The sequence below is a fragment of the Dasypus novemcinctus genome, chromosome 3 (assembly GCF_030445035.2).
Source record: "Dasypus novemcinctus isolate mDasNov1 chromosome 3, mDasNov1.1.hap2, whole genome shotgun sequence".
Taxonomy (NCBI): domain Eukaryota; kingdom Metazoa; phylum Chordata; class Mammalia; order Cingulata; family Dasypodidae; genus Dasypus; species Dasypus novemcinctus.
The window spans coordinates 113,712,377-113,737,072 of record NC_080675.1 but is presented as its reverse complement, the minus strand read 5'-3'; the positions used below and the strand labels follow the sequence as shown (position 1 = coordinate 113,737,072).

The 24,696-nt window shown below is 40.1% G+C and overlaps 1 protein-coding gene across 6 annotated transcripts in view; it reads right to left on the bottom strand.

Moving 5' to 3' along the window:
- The window catches only part of GANC (glucosidase alpha, neutral C), a 99,548-nt gene that overhangs the window by 44,346 nt on the left and 30,506 nt on the right, over positions 1 to 24,696 (bottom strand). For all 6 annotated transcript variants that reach the window (XM_058294005.1, XM_058294006.1, XM_058294003.2 and 3 more), the window contains 7 exons: positions 21,510 to 21,555; positions 19,182 to 19,248; positions 16,318 to 16,414; positions 15,136 to 15,316; positions 14,798 to 14,951; positions 7,652 to 7,887; positions 3,813 to 3,939 (listed from right to left, as the gene is read on the bottom strand). In XM_058294005.1, coding sequence (XP_058149988.1) covers positions 3,813 to 3,939; positions 7,652 to 7,887; positions 14,798 to 14,951; positions 15,136 to 15,316; positions 16,318 to 16,414; positions 19,182 to 19,248; positions 21,510 to 21,555 — 908 coding nt within the window. The remainder of the gene's footprint in view (positions 1 to 3,812; positions 3,940 to 7,651; positions 7,888 to 14,797; positions 14,952 to 15,135; positions 15,317 to 16,317; positions 16,415 to 19,181; positions 19,249 to 21,509; positions 21,556 to 24,696) is intronic.

The following is a 24,696-nucleotide window of genomic DNA, read 5'->3' as shown; positions in this document are numbered from 1 at the left end:
AAATATAAAAGCCAGGACCATAATATTACTAGAAGAAAATATAGGAAACATCTTCAAGACATTGTGGTAGGTATGGTTTCGTGGAGCTTCTACCCAAAACAGAAGCAACACAAGAAAAAACAGATAAATGGGACCTCCTCAAAATTAAACACTTTTGCACCTCAAAGGACTTTGCCAAAGGGTGAAAAGGCAAACAACTCAATAAGAGAAAATATTTAGAAATGACATAATCCAATAAGGGTCTAATATTCATGATACATGAAGAGATGCTACAACAATGAAAAGAGAAATGACCCGATTAAAAATGGGCAAAAGACTTGAATAGACATTTGTCCAAAGAAGAAATACAAATAGAAAAACACATGAGGGGAGCAGGTGTGGCTCAAGAGGTTGAGCGCCAGCTTCCCACATGGGAGGTCCCAGTGCCTCAAAAAAAAAAAACAACCAAAAAAGCCCCACCAACCCCCGCCCCCGCCCCCCGCCAAAAACAAACGAAAAAACTAACTCAGGGTTGCCAAAGTGGCTCAGTGGTTGAGCACTGGCTTCCCACACAGGAAGTCCCAGGTTCAATACCTGGTCCTGGTACCTTGGAAAAAAAAAAAGTAAAACACATGAAAAAATGTTCAAAATCACTAGTGATTAGGAAAATGTAAATTGAAGCTATAATGAGATATTATTTCACAGTTATTAAAATGGCCACTATTAAAAAGAAAGAAAACTACAAGTGCTGGAGAAATGGGGAGAGTTAGAAACACTTCTTCACTATTGGTGGGAATGTAGAATGGTAGAGCCACTGTGGAGGATTATAAAGAAGTTTTACATAGATTTGCCATGTGATCTGGCAATACCACTACTAGGTATATGCCCAGGAGAACGGAGAGCAGCGACATGAACAGACATCTGCACACGGATATTCACAGCGGCATTATTCACAATGGTCAAAAGATGGAAACAACCCAGTTGATGTACATCAACTGACGAATAGATAAACTGCGATGTACACACATGATGGAATATTATGCATCGATAAGAAGAAATACAAGTTTTGAACCATATGACATGGATGAACCTAGAGGACAGTACATTGAGTGAAGCAAGCCAGACACAAAAGGACAAATACTATATAATTGCACTTTTATGAACTAAATATATTGTGTAATGTTATGGAGTTATAAACTTGAATATGGGTCACCAGAAAATAGAATGAGGTTAGAGAATGGAAAGCTGAGGGTTTTTCTACCATTGTGCAGAATGGTAAAAAGTTTGTGTGTTAATCTTTGGAATTAAATAGAAAAGGTGAAAGCACAACTTAATGTGCGATAATATAGGTATGATAGTGATTTAAAGGGAAAATCTAAGATCATGCATAGTACTAAAAGAAAAGCTGAAAAATGTAACATGGGACTGTATAGCATGGTAAAACCTCATTGAAATATGAATATGGGTAAAATTGCATATATAGGGACAGTTTTCTTTGAAAATGAATTAGTATGTTAATACTATAAGATGCTAATATCAGACCAAAAAAACCCATTATGCTAAATGAAATAAACCAAACACAAAGTATGACATATTCTATGATTTCATTTATATAAAATGCAAATATAAACCAATTTATAAAGATGAAATTAGGTTAGTGGTTATGTTAGGGCTGGAGAAGGATAAAGGGGTTGAGAGGTGGCTGCTGAGGAGTTTATAGTTTTTCTTTTCGGAGTAATGAAATTGTTTTAAAATTTTTTTGTGGTCATGAATGTACAACATTGTGAAGGGAAGTGGATGTGGCTCAACTGATAGAGCGTCCGCCTACCATATGGGAGGTCCAGGGTTCAAACCCAGGGCTCCTGGCCCATGTGGTGAGCTGGCCCACACAGAGCACTGCTGCATGCAAGGAGTGCCATGCCATGCAGGGGTGTCCCCATGTAGGGGAGCCCCATGTGCAAGAAGTGCGCCCCGCATTGAGCCACCTGGAGCAAGAAAAGCACAGCCTGTCCAGGAGTGGCACCGCACACACAGAGAGCTGACACAGAGAGCTGATGCAGCAAGATGACACAACAAGAGACACAGATTGCTGGTGCTGTCGAGAATACAAGCAGACACAGAAGAACACACAGTGAATGGACACAGAGCAGACAATGGGGGGGGGTATAAATAAATCTTAAAAAAAACACACACACACAAAACCTCCCCCCCAACATTGTGACTATATCAAAAACCACTGCTTATATACTTTGGATAATCGTGTGGTATGTAATATATCTCAATAAAACTGCTTTTTAAAAAAGAATATCAATAGAAGAGCTGGCTAATCAATGCACACCTGTGACAATTTGAGATTATTATATGAATCCCAAAAAGAGAAAGATTATGTTTTTAAACTAATCTATTCCCGTAGGTGTGATACGCTTTAATTATATAAAATCTGGTTGAGAGGCCTTTGATTGCATTTCTTTAAAAGATCATTTTAGGGCTTCTGATTGGACTACATCATGGAGGCTTGTCTCAGATTGAGTCTCTGTCTCCTTGCTGGGTCTGCTACAAATGGAGTCACAAAGAGAGACATACACAGACACAGATAGAAGAAGTTGCCATGATCTGGCCATGCGAGAGAAAGGACAATAGTTTCACCCACCGCTGAACTGTGAGAAGCCCACCCTCCTACCCCACCCCAAGCTCAAAGAGCTGAGGCCCAGGGACAGATGAGCCATATACTAATAGCTTACAGGTGAACTCGGGAAGAAAGCTAAGACTAAGAGGAGGCTGGGTAAGAGACAAGCTCTATGCCAGGTTTGCCTACAGCTGCAGAATGACAGACATCGGCAGAGGTTGGTGGCCATTTTGCTTTGCTATGTGGTAGCTAACTTTGGTGAGAAAGCACCTCTTATGGTGCCCTGACTTGGGCTTCTAAAGGCCTTCTAACTGTATGCTTTTACCCCAAATAAATTCCCTTTATAAAAGCCAACCCATTCCTGGTACTTTGCATGGGCAGCCCTTTGGCAAACTAAAACACCACCATACATGAAACATAAAAGATAGCTGATAAAGAGGCAGGGTGTAGGAAGAAGTGAAGGGGACGTGGGACTCCAGTGACACCACCATTCAACACCAGGGGAATGTCAATGAACACAGTCAGGATGAAGCTTGTCCTTCACTAATTTCACTAATGGCCTGAGATATTCCAAGTAAGGACGGTAAGTATCCTGGAGTGAAGCCTCTCTTTTTAAAGAGAATGGAGAAATGTTTTATAAGTGATATAATGGGGAAAAGGTGTGAATGAGGTTTCTCCAGTGCATGGATTTATGACAGACTGCAACCTAGAAATTAAAATCAAATCATGCTTATGCCTTTTTCCTTTTGTCCTTGGTAGAGTTTCTACCAATGCTTTAAACTACTAATTTTAGTAGTGTAAAGGCAGCTAAAGTCACTTTCTGAACCTCATGAAAGACTGAGAAGTCAAAGCTATGAGTTAAAAAAGTAGAGGAATCGCAGAGAGACTGACTGCAGGACCTTTTTTCCCCTTTCTCCTCCTCCCCTTCTCTCATTTCCTGCTTTTTAAATACAATTTGCTTAGAGAAAAAGTATGCCACTGAGGTTTATTTTTTATTCATTCATGTTCACTGATGGATAAATGTATACAAAGTACACACAGGAGTTATGAAACACACAAAAGGCAATATAATCCCTTCCATAAAGGAGCTTAAAACATAGCTAGAGGAGCAAGGGATGTCTATAAGGAACGAGAATAGTAGCCATGTGACCTTCATTAATTGTGAAAGAACAAGAAGAAATAATAAATATATAAAGTAATATCTTACCAGGCCAGCATACTCCTTTAAAATCTCCCCCTTCATGATTCTTCACAAAGAAGCCCTGCTCTTTGGCCTTAGCATACAGTGCATAGTTGGGATCAATCTTGATGTGGGGGTCACTGATGACCACCAGCTGTCAGGATATATAAAGGTTGGATTATCTGGTCAGTTTTATATTGGCCATATGTTCACTTATGTTTTCACAATAGTTTGGGGGTTCCAATTCTCAAAAACAACTACTATGAGTTCTCAAGATTTCAGATATCCTTAGAATTGTATAACCTTTCATGTGCTTATGGAAATTTAAATTGATACTAAAACCAGGCCAGGGATGGATGCGGCTCAAGCAGTTGAGCACCTGCTTCCCAGATGGGAGGTCCTGGGTTTGGTTTCTGGTGCCTCTAAAAACAAAACAAAACAAAACAAAACAAAACAAAAAACAAACAAAAAAACCAACTCAGGGGAGCTGTTGTGGCTCAGTGGTTGAATGCTGGCTTCCCACATACTAGGTCCCAGGTTAAATCACCAGCCCCGGTACCTCAAAAAACCAAAAACCAAAAACCGAATAAACAAAAACCAATGCAGGCCAATGCTCTTTCATAATTATCGCTCCCCAACTAATACATGTTCTTAAGATGGCATTTATTACCCTTCTATTTGCATGTGGTGCTGGGGGTGCTTGATGCTATTCATTAAAGGATTAAGTGGGCAGGGTCCTAGTCCCATAGACTCTTACAGGCTAAGATTAACACAAAACCAAATATTAAAGAAACCGAGACCACATGGAATGCCATGGAGCTTGGCTATGGGCATCTGGGTAGCAGTGGATGTTGCCATCCAGGGCCGTGGCTCTCCCGGTCCAAATGGTTTACAGTGGCGCTTGAGGTTACAAGCCCAAGTATTTTCAGCTCAAGAAGAGGTCAGAAGATGAGTTCCCGGCTGCCTAGACATTAGTGGCGAGGGGACCCCCCAGACCTCTGGGTTCTTTGAAGTGATGGTGGCAGGGAAGTTGGTTCACTCCAAGAAGAGAGGCGATGGCTTTGTGGACATGGAGAGCAAGTTCCTGAGGCTGGTACCTGCCATCAAAGCCACCTTGGCTCATGGGTAGATGGCCCCGAAGGCAGAGTCCAGCATCCTTGGCCCAGCCGCCCTTGGCAGAAGCTTCATGAGGGGAAGGACCGAAATGTGTCGTGGATGCCTGGTCTTTCCCTGATGCTCCTGCGCCTGCTAGATGGGGCAGAGATCGATACCTCTGGTCTTTGCCTATGTGTGTGTTGTGGAAATTTGTTTACACCTGCTGCCCTCCTGACCCCCATTTTTGCCATCTCCCTGAACTCCCATATCTCCCTGTGCCATTTCCCCCACACCAGAGTTTTTATTCCCTGGCATGCTGGGAGCAGGTAGGAAGGTCAGAGTGAGTGGGTGAGTGTCTCAGATTACAGTAATGGTTCATAACTCAATAAACACTGGAGTAGTTAAACAAACAAACAAAAAGAAACGAAGAGAATAACAGAATAACATGTTAAAAAAACAAACATGGGAAGCAGATTTGGCCCAATGGATAGGGCGTCCGACTACCACATGGGAGGTCTAGGGCCTCCTGACCTATGTGATGAGCTGGCCCACACGCAGTGCTGATGCGTACAAAGAGTGCCGTGCCACACAGGGGTGTCCCCCACATAGGGGAGCCCCACGCACAAGGAATATGCCCTGTAAGGAGAGCTGCCCAGTTCCAAAAAAAGTGCAGCCTGCCCAGGAATGGTGCCGCAGACATGGAGAGCTGACACAGTAAGATGACGCAACAAAACAAGATACAGATTCTAGGTGCCGCTGACAAGAATACAAAAGGGTACAGAAGAACACACAGCAAATGGACACAGAAAGCAGACAACTGGGGGTGGACGGGTGGGGGTGAGGAAGAGAAATAAATGAAAAATGAATCTTTAAAAATAAATGAACAAACAGAAAACCAAACCCAAGGGTACAGGCATATTTAGGAAGGAGGTAGGAGAAGAGCTGTGATCCACAGGCCCTTGTCTCTAGCATTTCTCTGACTTTCCAATATCAATACTTTTAGCAAGTATAGGACCTCAATACCCCTTTATATTTGGCTAGAACAGCCTTCTAATCATCCTTTCTCCATCTCTATTTGAATTCATCCTACATACTCCATTGCTCAAAATTTTTAATTTCTCTACATGCTTACAAAAGCAACCTGTGTTAAGACCCTAACCTTGGCAGTCAGATTTCCCACTATCCACCTATATATACATGCCCTTATTTGCCTGTCAAACTAGTCTTGAGCTGCTATCCAAATAGCCTTGGGTGCTCTAGGCTCTGGCTGGATTCCCTTTCTCCCTCCCCATCCCACTATTTCCTCCTATCAGAGATTCATCCTTAGGGCTCATCTAAAATGCACCTCTGGCACAAAGCCCTGCTTGAATCTGCCAAGATACAGTCTTCTTTCTCTTGGTCCCCCACCCAATACTTCTTTGACTTTTATGTTACTGCCCTGTATTTTGGTTGCTGTATACTTGTCTTTCTCCTACTCACTGTAAGACTCTGAGGAGCTCGTATCTGCGCTCCCTTCAGCACCAGCACAGCATCTTGCACACTGGAAGACCTCAAGAAATAATTTCATATAAGGATATAGGTTCTGGAGTCAGGCAAAGCAGTACACAGATTCTTGCCCTGCCACTTACTCGCTGTGTGCCTTTGTGAAAACTACCAAATCTAAGCCTCAGTTTCCTTATCTGAAAAATGGGAGTGGCAAGACCTACCTCATAGTTTGATAAGTGAATGGAATCATATGTTTTATCATGCTGACTAGCCACAGTAAGTGCTTGATAAATGGTAGTTGTTTACTCATCGGGAAATTAGAAGTTAAAAGGATTGACTCTTGTCACTCGTGAAAGGCCTGGGGATCAAAGCAATGGGTTGAAAAGGCAACTTTAATCTCAGGGAGAGGGACTATAGGATCTCATGGTACATATAGTTCCTCTCCCCTATTCTCCTTTCTTCATTTTCTTCTCTCCCTCCCTCTTTTCATCATTGCTATTACAACCACAACTTTGGAACAGGAAAGCAAATTTGTATATTGAATTTTCAGTGGATTCTCTCCCTCCCCATTTTCTTTTTCAGTTCTTCCCTTGACCAGATTGATAGGTTTAATCTATCAGGGAAGTCTCCAGGAGAAACAGTGTAATAAAAAATCTCTCTTCATTTTTGATGTTTGACTGCCAAAAGTTTTCAAACTCTACCACTCTCCTGAAGAATAACTTCTGCCAAATGTGGGCAAACAGAAAAGAAACTCCTGGTGCTCCTTCCTTTTGTGCTAGCTGGAAGTTCTAAAGATGTAAACCTGGCCCACATGGAGGTATCCTTATGCCAGCCAAACCACTGACCACCATAAAACTGAGCAAGTCTCCTTTCTCAGCTCTCCAAAATATTTTTGGACCAGACTGGGAGCCAGTCCTGCTCTCCCCAAAGTCTTATTACATGTGTAATAAACTTTTTCATACCCTCCTGGTGTATGTGTGGTATCTCAACATCAGAACCAACTTTGGGGGGAGGGGGGGTCTGTCTTATTAGTATGAAGTGGCCACAAAAAAATGGGACTGGGGATGGGACGGGAAGGCTTATGGGGAACTGGTGACAAAGAAAGAGATAGATGGAATCACCAACTTTCCACTATTCTTTTTCTCTATTATCGTAGTTATAATTCTATTTGAAGGTACTATTTTCATGGTCATTTTTTATCAGATAATTTTCCTCCACCAATGTGCCAAGGAAAGTTTAAAAAATTAAAAAATGCTTTGTAACTCAAAGTTTCAGGCTTATTTTACCTTGCGTTTTTTGCTTCTGAGCAGCTCTTGCATCCTTTTGGGGTTTGGGAATCTTTTCTTGTCCCAGGTGAAGTACCTCTTGCCCTTGGTGTGCTCTATGTCCAGCCACATGACATCATAAGGAATATCATGTTCATCAAATCCTGCATCCACTGCTTTTACATCCTGCTCATCTTCATAGTTCCAGCGGCACTGATGGTACCCCAAGGAGAAGAGAGGAGGCATGGCTTGGGTACCTAAATATAGAATATGACAACTAAGCCATCTACCATAATGATCATTATTGATTTGATAAACATTTCCAGGCTGAGTATAGGATACTAAGCACTGAGCTTGGTACTTAGAACATCAAGGATAAGGCATAGTCTCTGTCCCCAAGGAAGTCATAATTTCGCTGATGAGGCAGGCATGTAAATAAACTGCTCTGATCTGAGGTAAATAATTGCTATGTGAAAGGTATCAACCTACTGCTACTGGAGCACAGAAGGGCTAATAAATTATGCCTGCAGTGAAATATGGAGTCTTGGAAGGCTTCACAGAGAAGGCAACATTTGGTTGGGACCTTAAGGAATGAGTAGTATATAAGTATTGAGAATGGACAGAGCCATCCAGGCACAGAAAACAGAAACATTACTGACAACATGGAGGACTTCTGGTCAATGACTTGCACTTATCTCCTTCCTTTTCTAAAGTCTCACTAAAATCACAGTAAAGGTAAGAAAAAAGGAATGAATTCATAAGAACAAAGAAAATGGGAAATGGGATTTCACTGGATGAGTAATTTCAACAAAATTTTATAAGGTCACCGGCAGGGGAAAGGTGGTAACTGTTAAGCAAAGCCAGGGAAGCTCTCACCGGAGTCCCTGTGAGTGAGATACTAATGAGAAGAGCACTGATGTGCTTGCAAAGCCTAGAAGGGACTCAGGAGGTGGAAGCAACAGGCAGGGTTGAGGCATGAGGCTGAAAATATGGAATCCTTGCCCTCCTCACTCATCCCTGTTTCCAGAACATTAGCAGCCAGGGGAATTCCACTCCTTCTCTCTTCCCTCTCACCCCCATCCAATACTAGAATATAAAACTCATCCAGGCACACAAAGCTTCCAGGCAGAGTCTTACAATTATATATGAATTGATAGTCAAGGATCACCAGACATTGGAGGAAAGTCTCCAAATTTAGACAGTGACTCAAATAAAGAAACATAATAAAAGGTCCTCTGAGAAAATAGGGAGAATGCAAGGAACCAAAGAAAACATCAAAACATTTTTTTTTAAAGAAGAGCATTCTTTTTTTTTTTTTTAATTTATTTTTATTTATTTAATTCCCTTCCCCTCCCCCGGTTGTCTGTTTTCTGTGTCTTTTTGCTGCGTTGTTTCTTTGTCCGCTTCTGTTGTCGTCAGCGGCATGGGAAGTGTGGGCGGCGCCATTCCTCTGCAGGCTGCTCCCTCCTTCGCGCTGGGCGGCTCTCCTTACGGGGGCACTCCTTGCGCGTGGGGCTCCCCTACGCGGGGGACACCCCTGTGTAGCAGGGCACTCCTTGCGCACATCAGCACTGCGCACGGGCCAGCTCCACACGGGTCAAGGAGGCCCGGGCCTTGAACTGCGGACCTCCCATGTGGTAGACGGACGCCCTAACCACTGGGCCAAAGTCCGTTTCCCAAAACATTATTAGTAACTTCATGGAGGTGGAAAAAGATACTGTACCCATAAAATAAAAGTAGGATAAAAAAGTATAAGTTACTATAGACAAGGAGCAATCAGAGGATAAGAGCTCTTGGAAATTTGAAATATGATAGTAGAAATGGAAGTATGGAAGATAAAATTGAGAAAACTGCTCAGAAAATAGACAAAAAAAGGAAGAAATTATAAAAATAGATGTATAAGAGAAAAAGGAGAAGAAAATTATCAAAGGAATAATAACCAGACTGTTTCCCAGAACTGAAGGACACACTTCTCAAGACTGAAAGGGTCTACATCTAATGCCCAGCACAATGACAATCAAAAAGACCTACGTCAAGGCATTACACTGTAAATTTTCAAAATTTCAGAACGTTAGAAATTTCAGAGTATTAGCAATAAAGAGAAGATATTAAAAGTTTCCAGAGAAAACTCTATAAAATAAGCTTTCAGAGAGATAAGATCATATACAAAGGAACAGAAATCAGATTCTGGAGCATGAGCACAGAATAAAATGGAGAAATGCCTTCAAATTCTGAGAGGAAATAATCTGCAATCTAGCTAGCCAAATTATCAACCAAGGATGAAGATAGAAAAAAAGATGTTTTCATATCTGCAAGGACAGAAAAAGTGTACCTTTTCAATCACAATTTCTTAGGAAACTACCAAAAGATGCTTCAAAACAAACCAACAAACAAAAGAAAACAAAATAAACCCACAAGGGAATAAACTACAAAAGAGAAGAACCTGAGATCCAAGAAAGGAAGGATCCTTTCTTAGCAAAGGTAAGTCCTAAGGTGATAGCAAGTATAAGACCTAGGATGTGAGCTGTACAGGGAGGCTAGAGAGATACTGTCTAGAAGAGAGAAAGAGAATGGAGAGCTCTGAGAGGGAAGTCTCTAACAAAAAAGAGTGGAAATGTATAAAGTATCTGACACCCTTGAGCATGTGAAAAACGTAAACACCGAATACTGATTTAACCAAAAATTGTGATGTAACTACATTGGGAGGGAGAGGAAGGAGATATGATTGAGCTAAATCCTTATCAGGAACCAACAGGTAACCTCTAAATTTATAAATTGGGTTTCCCTTAACATGGTGGAAGTTCCATGTTTTTGAAGCAACTTCCCATAAACCAGATTCATTCTTTCCAATAACAATGGTGAAAGGGGCTGTAACTGGCAAAGTCCTTGACAGTATTTATTTCTGGATGCTCATTTTTCCACATTCACAAATTCTGTCATTCCATCCATCAAAAGGCAGAATCGACTTATTCTTCCCTTGAATATGTGATGGATTTTGAGATTTGTTTCTAACACACAGAATGAAGTGGAAGCGATGTTGTATTACTTTTGTTTTCATAAAAAAAAATTGAGGAGTCCACTGTATAAAGCAATATTCTATTCATTTCCTCAATATGCCTAGCTGGAGAGAAGAGACTTAAAATCCACAAAAATATACTCTAATACAGAATCTGGGGTGGAGTTTATCATGTGGACCAGTCATTCTCAAACTTGGGAATTTTTAGGAATCACTGGGAGCTTTTAAAAAATAGACCTTCTCTGACCCCATTCCACTTGATTTTGTTTCAGTGGTTTGGCGGTGGAGCTTGGGCCTTGGCTTTTTAAAACATGCTCCCTAGAAGATTCTAATGTGCACCAAAGCTAGAGAAGGATTGGTGTCCATGACTTCAAAAAGAAGGGAGGTCAATGCAGACTGAAGGAGGGTCCTGAGTATTGTCTTTTATCTTAGAGGAGACAGTGCCATGGCCAGGGGAAGCCCCTCCGTAGGTGCTGTTCTCTGGGGTTCTTGCCCTGACACCTGGCTGCTGAGGCCCTCAGCTGAGGCATGTTGGCATATTCTTCTTTCATCAGGAATTATCTACCTGGGGCTGCTGTATGCCAGCCTAGCAGTGAGATACCATTAATCTTCCAAGACCAGTAATCAGAGTGGACACTCATCCATCACTTTAGATCAAGCCTCAGGGATCCTGAGGCTGTTTTCTTTCTTTCTTTATATGTGTGTCTATTTGGACTTAATATTTTTATTTTAAAATTTTATTTTATTTTTAATTGTTATAAGAGAAGTTGTAAGTTTATGGAACAATCATGCATACCAAACAGGATTCCCATACATTGTCCTCTATACTACCATCTTACATTGTTGTGACACATTTGTTACAAATGATGAAGGAACATTGTCATCATAATACTGCTATCTATAGTCCATAAATTATAGCTGGTGTATTTGTGGAACCACAAACCATCCTATTATTAACACCATGTATTTGTATTGTATATTTGTTAGTTCATGAGAGAACACTATCATATTTGTACAGTTAACCACAGACCATCATCCACCATGGGGGTTCACTGTATTATATGGTCCTCTGGCGCAAAGGAGTGCCGTGCCATGCAGGGGTGTTCCCCGTGTAGGGGAGCCCCATGCGCAAGGAGTGCACCCCATAAGGAGAGCTGCCCTGTGTGAAGAAAGTGCAGCCTGTCCAGCTGTGATGCCGCACACACGGAGAGCTGATGCAGCAAGATGACACAACAAAAAGAAACACAGATTCCCGGTGCCGCTGATAAGGATAGAAGCGGTTATAGAGGATCTCACAGCGAGTGGACACAGAGAGCAGCAGACAACTGGGGGGCGGGGGGGGGGGGGCGGGGGGGAGAAATAAATAAAAAATCCTAAAAAAAAAAAAATACACTCAGTGGCTTTCAGTTTTATCAGAGTGGAGCTGTCATTACCTCAGCCCATTTTAAAACATTTTCATTATTCCAAAAGAAAAGATCACGTACCTCCTTATACCCTCCATTGTTGTCCCTTAGCATTGATATAGCTTTGCTAATGCCACAAAAATATTACAATATTACTGTTAACCTATAAGTTACATTAGTTGTATTTTTCCTACGTATCATATTGTTTTTTTTTTTAAGATTTATTTCTTTCTCTTCCCCCCCTGCCCCCGCAGTTGTCTGCTTTCTTGTGTCCATTTGCTGTGTGTTCTTCTGTGACCGCTTCTATCCTTATCAGTGGCATTGGAAATCTGTGTTTCTTTTTGCTACGTTATCTTGTTGTGTCAGCTCTCCGTGTGTGCGGCGCCATTCTTGGGCAGACTGCACTTTCTTTCATGCTGGGTGGCTCTCCTTACGGGATGCACTCCTTGCACGTGGGGATCCCCTACGCGGGGGACACCCCTGCGTGGCAGGGCACTCCTTGCGTACATCAGCACTGTTCATGGGCCAGCTCCACATGGGTCAAGGAGGCCCCGGGGTTTGAACCGCTTACCTCCCATGTAGACACCCTATCCATTGGGTCAAGTCTGCATCCCATCATCATATTCTTAATACCTTGTAATAAAGGAACATTCTTGTATTTGTATTATTAACCACAATCCTCATCCACCACTGAAATCTCTATGTTGTACAGTCCCTAGATTATCCTGTCTTTCAATTGACATGAACCTTCCTAGACTACCCCTTTCAGCCACAAACTCATTTATAATCAGCAATGTTAGCTATACTCACTATGTGTTACCACCAACTCTATCCATTTCCTTACATTTACAATCAAACTCATCAAACATTCTATATACATTATCAGCTCCCCCTTCTCAACTCACACTCTATCTCCTAGTAGGGTATGGTCTATAATTTAACTCCAGGAGTTTACTCATTGTATTTAGTTCATATCAGTGAGACCATATAATATTTGTCCTTATCTCTCTGGCTTATCTACTCAACATAATGTTGTCAACGTTCATTTCTGTTGTCATATGCATCCTGACTTCATGTCTTCTTACAGCTGAATAGTATCCCACCATATATATATATATATATACACACCACATTTTGTTTATTCATCTGTTGATGAACACTTGGGTAGTTTCCATATTTTAGTAATTGTGAATAATGCCACTATGAACATCAGTGTGCAAATGACTGTTAGTGTCCTTGCTTTCAGTTCTTCTTAAAACATTTCTAGCAGCAGGATTGCTGGATGATATGGTAGTCCTATATTCAGCTTCCTGAGACCACCAAACTGTCTCTCACAGAGGCTGCACCATTTTACATTCTCACCAACAGTGAAGGAGTGTTCCTATTTCTCCACATCCTCTCCAGCACTTGATGCATGACTTAGAAAAAGAGCTTTGTTAGCTGACTAATCAGGCCAAGGAGAAGGTTCCAAGTAAGAGTCAATGTGTATTGCTCACTTTTCTCTGACATACCAGATTCTTTCTGTTCTGTGAGATATCAAGTCTCTCTGAGATGCTTAATGTTTCCCAACAAATTTTTTAAATTTAATTTTTGAATAGGTAAAATACATTCATATGTTTCAATATTCAAAAAGCATAAAATGGTATAACATAAAGTACCCAGTTACCTTCTACAATTTTACTAGTATATTTTGAGAATACTTTCAGAGAGATTTTATGCATACGTAAGCAAAGACGTATAAATATTTTTATTTCCCCACAAATGGTACAAACTATATGCATTATTCTGTACCTTATTTTTTTCACTTAACAATATATTTTGGAAATCTCAGAAATTCCTATCACTGTAACCAGCATCTTCCTCTCTATTTTTTTTCTTTTTATAGATATATAGCATTTTATTATATACCACGATATATGTAAGTGGACTCCTCTTAACCTTTAGATTGCCACCATTCTCTTCTACAAAGAGCCTACCTTTACCCATCTGGAACATAATTCTGGACCTCAAAGCTTGTGTTAATTCCAAAGCCTATATAACATGTTTTAGAAAATTTCAGGAAGTATAAGAACCATCTGTTACTCCAAATAGCTTATGAAGTACGCCTGTTATTATTCACTTACATTGTACAGGATTTCTCCACTCTGTGAAACCTTGGGGTAAAGAGAGAATAGCGTAGTCTGCCTTGCTCCCTGCCACTGTTTATGTCATTCTTGAACTAAAGGTACCTCTGGCAGTCTTGTGAATCACATAAACAACACAGAGTTTTATTTCTTCCAAAGGGATGTGTGAGAATACAGGAATGTTAATGATTAGATGGTCTCATTTAAAAATAACGTTCTAAAGCATTCACTTAACTCAATGCAACTTTGTGCTTGTGTATTTCCTTTATGTATCTTTTATAGAGAAAGTTCTTTAGTGTTAAAGTTAGTATATTTTAATGAAGACAAGAACACTGCCATTGGCCATCTGAGATAAGGGTAGAGAAAGCCCAGGAGCTACTGTTCCAAGGAAGGCAGAGAGCAAGTATTAAGGATTAGAGAGTGAAGAATTCTAGACAAAGGGCAACATTTAACCATATTGAATGGGATAACAGGGAGAGAAGGAAATGCCTGATTCTTAAAAATTTGTTCATAAATTCTACATGGTATATAAGAAATATTAAATTATAGACTATTAAATTATATACACGGGATAGAGGGGAAAAAAAACAGAACTAGAAAATGGAATTTCTATATATCCAAGTACCTGTGAGGTGCGAATACTGCTTAAAGATGTCAAAAGGTGTAGGTCCTGTCAACAGAAAAACATCAATGATTCCACTCTCTGACATCCAGCGCACATCAGTTCGGGATTTGCCCTCTTGTTTAGCAACAAATGAGTCCATCTGGGTCAGTGTGCACTGGGAAAGAATGAAATGAAAATCTGAAAAATGTCCCTCTAACCTAGAATACCCATTCATCAGTATTCACTGATTACACTGCAATGCTTTTGGTAGCAGAGAACTGCCACTACAAAGATAAGAGTTATAACAGTCATTTTGTTTCCTGTATAAATGTGACATGTAGCCATGATCTAGAGCTCACCTCTACTGCAGGCTCTGTGTTGATCTCCACTAGTGTTTCTGAGGCATTCAGCCAGAAAATACCAACTGTCCTGCCCAGTTTGTGGGCAAGGAGATACGGCACTGAGCCATAAATGCCCATTTTGTCATGTATCTTATATCCATAGACATCCAGGTTATAAAGACGGTAAGCATCCCCATCACTGAAACATACAAACAAGCATTATCATCAATTATGATCACAAATTTAATATTAATGAATAGCTCTGTTTTCCCCACAATTAGGTCCTATGCAACTCTCAAGGCTCAACTCTCATCACCTCCATAAAGGCTTCCTGACCCAACCTGGATGAATGTGACCTTCCTCCTCTGACTCTTATGGCATGCCCTCATCAGGACAATAAGCATGCATGATTACATATTTTAGAACATCTCTTCTGAGGGGAGGACTGTTCCCTGTGAATTATCCACAATAGCCAGTACACAATAAGCATCTGTTATCAAATTTTGTGAGTACTTCTCTGCAGCTAAAAACAGAAGGATGGTGTCCTAACAGGTTTCCACAGGGCTGAGTAGGGAAAGCTCAGGAACTGAACTGGGATGAAGTGTACAGAGCTCAGGTTGGTGAGAGAGCAGCAGGACTCCTGATTTGTCACAATGCCTACCTTCAAGCAAAGATAAGTAAACTTGGCAACTTTGATCAGACTCTGCTTCTCTTTGGTTTCCTGATTAAAATACTCTTTCTCTCAGTCTAAGATGGCATCTATTTGTGAATAGTATTAGCCTGAAATGATCTCCCTGAGTGAATCAAAGGTGGATATAACATGTACACTTTTCCATTCTCTGGCTCATTACCCCCATTTGCTAAAAACCTTTTTTAGGTCAGTGATTTTCACAATGTATTTTTCCACATTTCACAAGACCTTGACAGGCAAAAGTAACAGTACCAGCTCCATATTTTGATTTCCTCTATATTTTTAGGTTTAGTATTATAGTTTTAAAAATTGTCTAATTTTTTGCCAAGAAAAAATAAAATTTAAAAACCACTGCTCTGAGTCATCACCAAGGAAGGTAAACAAGCACTATCAAGGAGGAAAAGGCAGACACATATTAGCACTGGTTTAGACATCTCAAATACGTTCCCTTCAAACTTTCTGAATCCAGAAATCAGAGCTACCAGCAAGTTTTCTTGATTTTACTTTACCCAGTATTTTTAAGTCGGAGTGATTCTGCATGTTGTGGGATCCCATAAAGATGCTCGAATCCATGCAAGGAGAAATCTAAACCAACGGAGGCAGGACCTATAGGGACAGAATACGGAGTTTTGCATCTCAATGGAACAATCAATTAAACAAAGATTCAGTTAACTAGGAGTATAAACAAAACCACTGTCTGCTGACTATCAGTAAGATGCTACACGTTTCCTAGGAGATTAAAAAAACGCTTAAGGCAAAATTCTGGTCACTTACTGTGTTTCCTTAGCTGTACTGCTGAAGCTGTGTCCTTGTTTATAAATTAATCTCTTGTCTATCTTGTAAGATGTGGTTATACATTTTTAGATTTTTAAAATCCTAATCAAAGTTTCCCTAATCAAAATATATGACATGCTTCTTTGCTTTAGGAAGCAGAGCATATTAAATGATTTCATTCTTCACTAAATAAATGACTGGTGCTTTCAGCCTCATCCCTCATTCTTTGTGCTAGCCTAGTCTGGTGGTGACTGCCTACAGGAAGATGGCAGACTAGAAAGACACTGGACTCTTTCCTCTTCCAGAAAAATAGCTGGAGGACAGACAGAAATGGCCTGGGGAAAAATGTTTTAGAGTGTAGGACACCAGAGGAAGGCTAGACAGAGGAGAGAGGCACAGGAAAAGAATCTCGATGGAAAGACTGAGTGGAAGCTGCTCCTGCAGCCGCCGGCACCCCGCCCCCACCCTCACCCCCCACCGGACAAGCAGACTATTTTGAATTCTCCAGCCTGGGGCCAGCTACAGACCGAGAGGACCACAGGGATCCACTTCCCCAGGAAAGGGGAGAGAGAGGGACAGCAGCCTAAGACTAATTCAGTTTTCGGCCCACAGTTTTGGTCCACCTCCCAAGAGTACTTTCAGTCAGGGCAGGGCAGTGCCATTGTTTGCCTTGGAACCCCGCAGGGGACTAAAGAGATCTGTGCCTCTCCTTCACCCTCCCTACTGAGCAGGACTCCTCCTCGAGTACGCAGACGAGGGATGAATTATTTCCTAACTGGGAAAAGGGAGGGGGCTGCCTGCAAAGTTTGCAGACCAGTCTCTAATAAAGTTTGAATTGCAAGGTTCTCAGCTTCCAGACATGATCCTCTGTCACACTGCAATCTGACCAGGCTTTGAACAGAGAGGGCTGCCAAAGAGTGCCATCTGTTGTCAGACCAAGATAGTAAGAGGCTTTTTCCAGCCTTTATAGCCTCCCTCCCCAAGGCCCTTGGAAGCAGGTCTGCAACTCATTACTGGGTCCAGGGCCCAGATATGAGCAGTAACAGGGACAATTCTAAAGACCTACAATAAGTCGAACCAAGACTCAAAGAAAAACAGTAACAACAGCCTCTGACCACTAAATGCCTATGAAAGAGAAATTGATCATAAGAGTAAACTATCATCAGTAAAAAATTACAAGCCATATTAAGAAAATGGAAGAAATGGCCCAAGCAAAGGAATATATCAAAGCCCTAGAAGAGAAGTAGGATTGAGATAACTAATCAATAAGGTGCACATGAATTTCCAAAAATCCGTTGAAAGACAATATGGCTAAAGAGATAAAAGACATCAAGACACTGAGCAAAGCACAAAGAATTTGAAAACTTGAACAGAAAAATAACAGAGTTCGTGGGAATGAAAGACATGATAGGTGAGATTAAAAACACATTAGAGGAAAGTGGATGTGGCTCAACTGACAGAATGTCTCTCTACCATATGGAGGGTCCAGGGTCTGATCCCTAGGGCCTCCTGACATGTGTGATGAGCTGGCCCAAGTGCAGTGCTGCCGCATGCAATGAGTGCCGTGTCACGCAGGAGTGTTCCCCACATAGGGGTGCCCCACGTGCAAGAAGTGCACCCCGCGAGGAGAGCTGTCCTGCGTGGAAAAAGCGCAGCCTGCCCAGGAGTGGCGCTGCACAAACGGAGAGCTGACTCAGGAAGATGATACAACAAAAAAGAGACACAATTTCCCAGTGCCGCCAGATAACTTAAGTGGACACAGAAGAACACACAGCTACTGGACAGAGAGAGCAGACAATGGGGGGGGGGGGCAGAGAGGAAAGGGGAGAGAAAAAAAATCTTAAAAAAAAAACCTACATTAGCGCCATATAACAGCAGACTCAAAATGATAGAAGAAAGAATAAGTGATACAGAAGATAGAACAGCTGAAATGTAAAAAAGAGAAGAACCAGAGAAAAGATTGGGAAAAATGAGCAGGGGCTCAGTGAGTTGAATAACAACACAAAGCCCAATGACATATGTGTCATAGGAGTTACAGAAAGGACTGTAATTTCCAGGGTACTGAATGACCTTCCATAGTTACTCAACAGGATGAAAGTGAGTATTTTTTCCAACTATATAAGCCCCAAGAATCTGAAAATTGCCAAGAGAGACAAATGCTCCCTATCCCACCACCTATTAGTTATCCTGGTGAAAAATGTCACAGATGGGTGTATGATGCCCAAGTCAATGATGGGAAGGCCTGGAATGTTGCAGTAGGAATGTTGGAGCTGATGAGCTCTAGAATTAATTTTCTTGTCACTTGACTCTCATTAAAACGGAATGTGGGAATTTGAAAATGCCTGATCTACTGGACAGTGCAACCAGTGATGTCATAAGCTCCATGAAGTCTGTATTTCTCTTATATGCCCCTCAAAAGACATACAATCACTAGTTCTCTGTTGCAATACATTACTGAAGGATAGAGGACCCAAATCTGAAATATCTATTCACTTTATGGGTGTCTTTTCCTTAGGTGCAAAGTTAAAGGGACTTTTATATAAACACATTTAGCCATTTAGGAAAGACCTGTTTAATACTATACCAGTTTCAGTTTTACCATTAGCTTTGACATCTACAAATTTTCTGAATTTCTCCTCCCATAGACCTAGATCCTCTTCACTTTCCTGTTGGCACAAAAAGAGAGCAAACTGAGTTTATAAACTGCAACAAGTGTGGTTACCACAACAGCACATTTTATTTGGATTATCAAAAAATTAGACAAAGAAGTTGAGCTAATTTTTTTAGAATAAGTTTGTGATGTCAGTACATTTAATAAATCAAATTTCCATTCTAAATGTTTGAGTAACGATTCTTATGAAACAACCATAGCTGACATGAATTTCTTTATGTGAGCTAAAATAATGTGAAAAAACTTGAAAAAAAATGAAGTCTTTATAGATGTAATAAATTTTATATTATTTGTCTTTTTCTTTCTTGTTTATTAACATGTAAGACAAAACATTTGGAAACAAGTAATTTAGGTTTGTTTTGGGAGACACTAGGCAAAGATTTGTTTTGGCTGAATTGGGCATTTGCACCCCTGTTCCAATTAGCCAAACCATTGGCTATATTCTGGTGCTGGTTTGAGAAGTTCTGGGATGGCAGTGACTGCTCCATAATCTTTCGATCTGGAGCCATACAATTTTTTAGCTTTACAAAAACGTCTTTTCCTTTAGTAAAATAAGAAGGTTCTTTTTTTTAAAAAAAGGTTTACTTATTTATTCCCACACCTCCTTCCCCATCCTACTGTCTGCTGTGTGTGTCCATTTGCTGTGTGTTCTTCTGTGTCTGCTTACCTTCTCTTTAGGTGGCACTGGGAACTGATCCTAGGGCCTTCTGGAGTGGGAGAGAGGTGCTGAATCTCTTACGTCACCTCAGCTCCCTGGTCTGCTGCATCTCTCATTGTCTCTCCTCTATGTCTCTTTTTATTGCATCATCTTGCTGCTCCAGCTCTCCGCTTGGGCCAGCTTGACACATAGGCCAGCACTCCTGCACAGGCCAGCACTCTTGGACAGGCTAGCACTCTTTTATGCACATTGGGCAGCAGACCCTGATCAGCAACATTATTAACCCAGGGTCCATAGGTAGATTTTAGAGTCTCTAAACTCTCATTCAAAATGGAATTTTTCCCCCTAGGGAGATAGCCCATAGCTTTCATTAGATTCTTGCAAAGGCATCTATAACTCACAATCACTACACTAAGGCTTCTCAAGAGCTGTCTCCCCAAAGCTGATTTGACATATGGTCACAAACTGTGTAAGACTATATCTTAGTTGCCCTTATGTGCTTTATTTGGAAGCAGAAAAACTATTCCCTTCACACTCATCTATATGGGTCAGTCATTAAGAGGAAGAAGCATTTGTCCTTATTGCCCTATTTTGTGTGATGACAGCTACTATCAGAGCTCCTATAAAAATACACATGGCTCTGGATGAAGAGAAAACTTTTGGACTGTCCATTATCCGTAGCATAGCTTAAATAATCTTTTAAAAACAGAACTCTGACCAAGTCTCTCTGTTGCTTAAAACCTTTCAATAATTTTCTTTGTTCTTAGAATTTAAAGTCCAAGACAGCCTAATATAGCTTAAAAGAATGTTAGCTCCATGATAAAAGGGACTTGGTTTGTTCAATAATGTATTACTAATTCCTTGAACAGTGCATGGCATATAGGAAGTGCTCAACAAATATTTGTTGAATGAAAGAATGTAAGACCTTCCACACAATTGTCCCTACCTCCCTCTCCAGCTTTGTTACACACCAGCCTTCCCTTTGTTTTCCTTTTACCAGCTAAAAGAAACGAATATATATTTTCACTTTTTCAAATGTGCTTTTTCCTATCTTAACTTCTTTGATTATACAGTTCCCTCTACCTAGAATATTCTTTCTCTACCTTTTTGACTTTATGTATCCTTATGTTTCAGGTTTCAGCTGTATCATTTCCTTTGGGAGGTCTTTCCTGACCCTTATTTTGGCCAGGTCCTTGTGGTATTTACAGCACCCATTTGCAACATTCACCATTTTACATTACTTAGTCAATGTCTGTCTTCCCCAAAAGATTCTAAATTCCATCAGGACAGGTTTGGGATTTATTTTATTCACTACTGATTCTCCTTTGCTTAGCACACAACGCCTGACACAAAGAAGACACTCAAGAAAAACCTGATTTATGAATAAATGAATACATGAATGAACACATGAAGGGAAGAATCAATAAGATGATAAGGAGAGCAAAAGAAATAGATGGTCTCATTTATACGTAGTAGAGAATTTTAAAAACTATCTGCCTATGGAAGAAGGAAGGAAAATAATTCATTATATACCACATAATGATGATGATAGTTAAGAAAAAGAAGAAAAAAAAAATAAAGTGCTCAAACTGGATTACCTGAGAGGTGTCAAATGGTGCATCATTCTCATTTCCTTTTGCAGCTCTGTTTTAAAATAAAGTTGTTTTATTCATTGGTGACAGAATTTTGTATAATGACAAAGATTTTCATTTCAATTTCTAAGACTGCATAAATGTATTACTTCATGAGAAGAAATAAGATACTTTTAATTAATTTTCTTAATATTGAATAAGTTGAAACCCTGAAAAATATCACCATGTGGGAAAAATGAGTGTTGAATGCTTTCTCTAGACCATATGATATGTCCATTATTACGATAAAAACAGAATTACAGGAATATTTAAAAGCAATATTGATAATAATGGAAGAACTGCCCCCTCACCAACACCTCCCAATTCAATTCATGTGACCGCCCCTACCTCCCAAACACAAAAATCTTTGATCAAGTGATTGGTCTCTGCAAATTCCTAGACAACTATTGAGTCTAAGGTAATTCATGATATTGTAAGGGGGTAAGGTGAAATTCTGAAGAAATTTTAGTTCACATCAACATTTATCAAACTAACACGGTACTTTTTTGGAGGGGTGTGGAGGATAGAGGATGCTAACCAGACAAACACACAAGACTTGTTAAGAATGTCACATTAACAGATGCTCTGGAATCCTTTTTTTTTTTAATTTTTTTTAATCTCTCCCCTCCCCTTCCCCAGTTGTCTGCTCTGTGTCCATTCGCTGCGTATTCTTCTGTGACCCCTTCTATCCTTATCAGCGGCACCGGGAATCTGTGTTTCTTTTTATTGCGTCATCTTGTTGTGTCAGCTCTCTGTGTGTGCAGCGCCATTCTTGGGCAGGCTGCACTTTCGCGCTGGGCGGCTCTCCTTATGGGGCGCACTCCTTGCGTGTGGTGCTCCCCTACTCGGGGGGCACCCCTGCGTGGCAGGGTACTCTTTGCGCTCATCAGCACTGCGCATGGGCCAGCTCCACATGGGTCAAGGAGGCCCAGGGTTTGAACCGTGGACCTCCCATGTGGTAGGCAGACGCCCTATCCATTGGGCCAAGTCTGCTTCTCTCTGGAATACTTCTTGTCATTAAACCTGAATTCATCTGCACAGGCTAAAAGAAGGTGAAATTTCTCAGAACAATACTTTAGCAATTAAGGCAAACCAATTTTAAAAAATATTTTTAATCACAGATGTTATAGAAAAATCATGCAGAAAATACAGAGTTCCCATATACTTTCCGGTTAACATTCTGAATTATTGTTACAATTTACTTTAGAATATTATAATAGTTGTACTATTAACTACACTCCACAGTTTACATTAGGATTCACTGTGTTGCACAGCCCTATGTTACTTAAAAGATTTCTATTCTAGTAACAAATATACAACCTAAAATTTCCTCTTTTGACGACATACACATAATTGAGTGGTGTAAATGGCATTTACAATGTCTTGCTACCATTAATACCATTTATTACCAAAGCTTTCTATCACTCCAAACAGGATTAAGGCTCACTCTGGGTCATGCAACATAATCAAAGGCCCTTTACTAAACTGATTTAATCAAAAGTTCTCACCTACAATAGGTTTACACACAGGAATAGATTAATTTTTTTTTAGATTAACTTTAAAAATAGGGTTTTCTGGAGTCCACAAAAGACTCAAGCCAGCACACCTTTTTATTGGTTTTTCTTGCCTAATTGCTCTGGATAGAACCTCCAAAGTGTTGAATAACAGTGTTGACAGCAGGCATCCTTGTCTTGTTCCTGACTGTAGAGGGAAAGCTTTTAGTCTTCCACCATTGAGTATGATGTTAGCTGTGTGTTTTTAATATGTGCCCTTTGTCATGTTAAGCAAGTTCCCTTCTATTTCTAGTTTTCTAAGTGCTTTTGTCAAAAGAGGTGCTGGGTTTTGTCAAATGTCTTTTATGCCTTTGAGATGATCATGTGTTTTTTCCTTCCTTTGTTCCGTAAATGTGGTGTATTACATTAATAGATTTCTCTTATGTTGAACCATCCTTGCACACCTGGGATAAATCCATTGGATCAAGGTATGTTTTAATGTGCTGTTGGATTTGGTTTCTTCATATTGTTGAGGATTTTTGCATCTGTATTTGCAAGGGATATTGACAATTTTTTTCTTGTGGTATCTTTAGCTTTGGTATGAGGATGATGTTGGCCTTCTATAATGTTTTAGGGAGGGTTCCCTTCAATTTTTTTGAAGAGTTGAAGTATGATTGGGGTTAATTCTTGGACTGTTTGGTAAAATTCACTAGGAAAGTCATCTGGTTCTGGACTTTTATTTGTTGGAAGGATTTTGGTTACTGATTCAATTTCTTTACTTGTTATTGCTTTGTTGAGATCTTTTACTTCTTCTTGAGTCAGTGTAGGCAGTTTGCATGTTTCTAGGAATTTGTCCATTTGATCTAGGTTATCCAATTTGTTGGTGTACGCTTGTTCATATTATCCTCTAATAATTCTTTTTATATTTGTGGAGCCCATAGTGATCCCCCTTTTATTTCTGACTTTAGTTATTTGTATCTCTTTTTCCTTGTCAGTCTAACTAAAGGTTTGCTTATTATCTTTGAAAGAACCAACTTTTGGTTTTGTTGGTTCTCTATTATTTTTTTAAGTCTCAATTTCATTTATCTTCACTCTAGTCTTTGTCAGTTCCTTCCATCTGCTCATTCTTGGTTTAGTTTGCTCTTGTTTTCCTCTAGATCTTCCAGTTATAAGGTTAGGTCTCTGATTTGAGATATTTGTTCTCTTTTAACGTAAGCACTTAGAGCTATAAAGTTTCCTCACTGCACTGCCTTTGTTCCATTCCATAAGTTTTGGTATGTTGTGTTCTCATTTTCACTTGCTTGAAGATATTTCCTAATTTACTTTATGATTTTTTCTTTGGCCAATTGAATGTTTAAGAGCAAGATGTTTATTTTCCACATATTTGTGAATTTTCCAGTTCTTCTCCTGTTATTGATTTCTAGCTTTATTCCATTGTTGTTGGAGAATATATATTACATGATTTCACTGTTTTTTTTAAATTATTGAGACTTGTTTTGTGCCCTAATACATGGTCTATCCTGGAGCACTAGAGAAGAATGCCTATTACGCTGCTGTTGGATGAAGAGGCCTATATATGTCTGTTAGTTCTACCTGGTTTAGAATATCATTTCCTTATTGATCTTATGTCCAGAGGTTCTATTCATTATTGAGAATTGTAT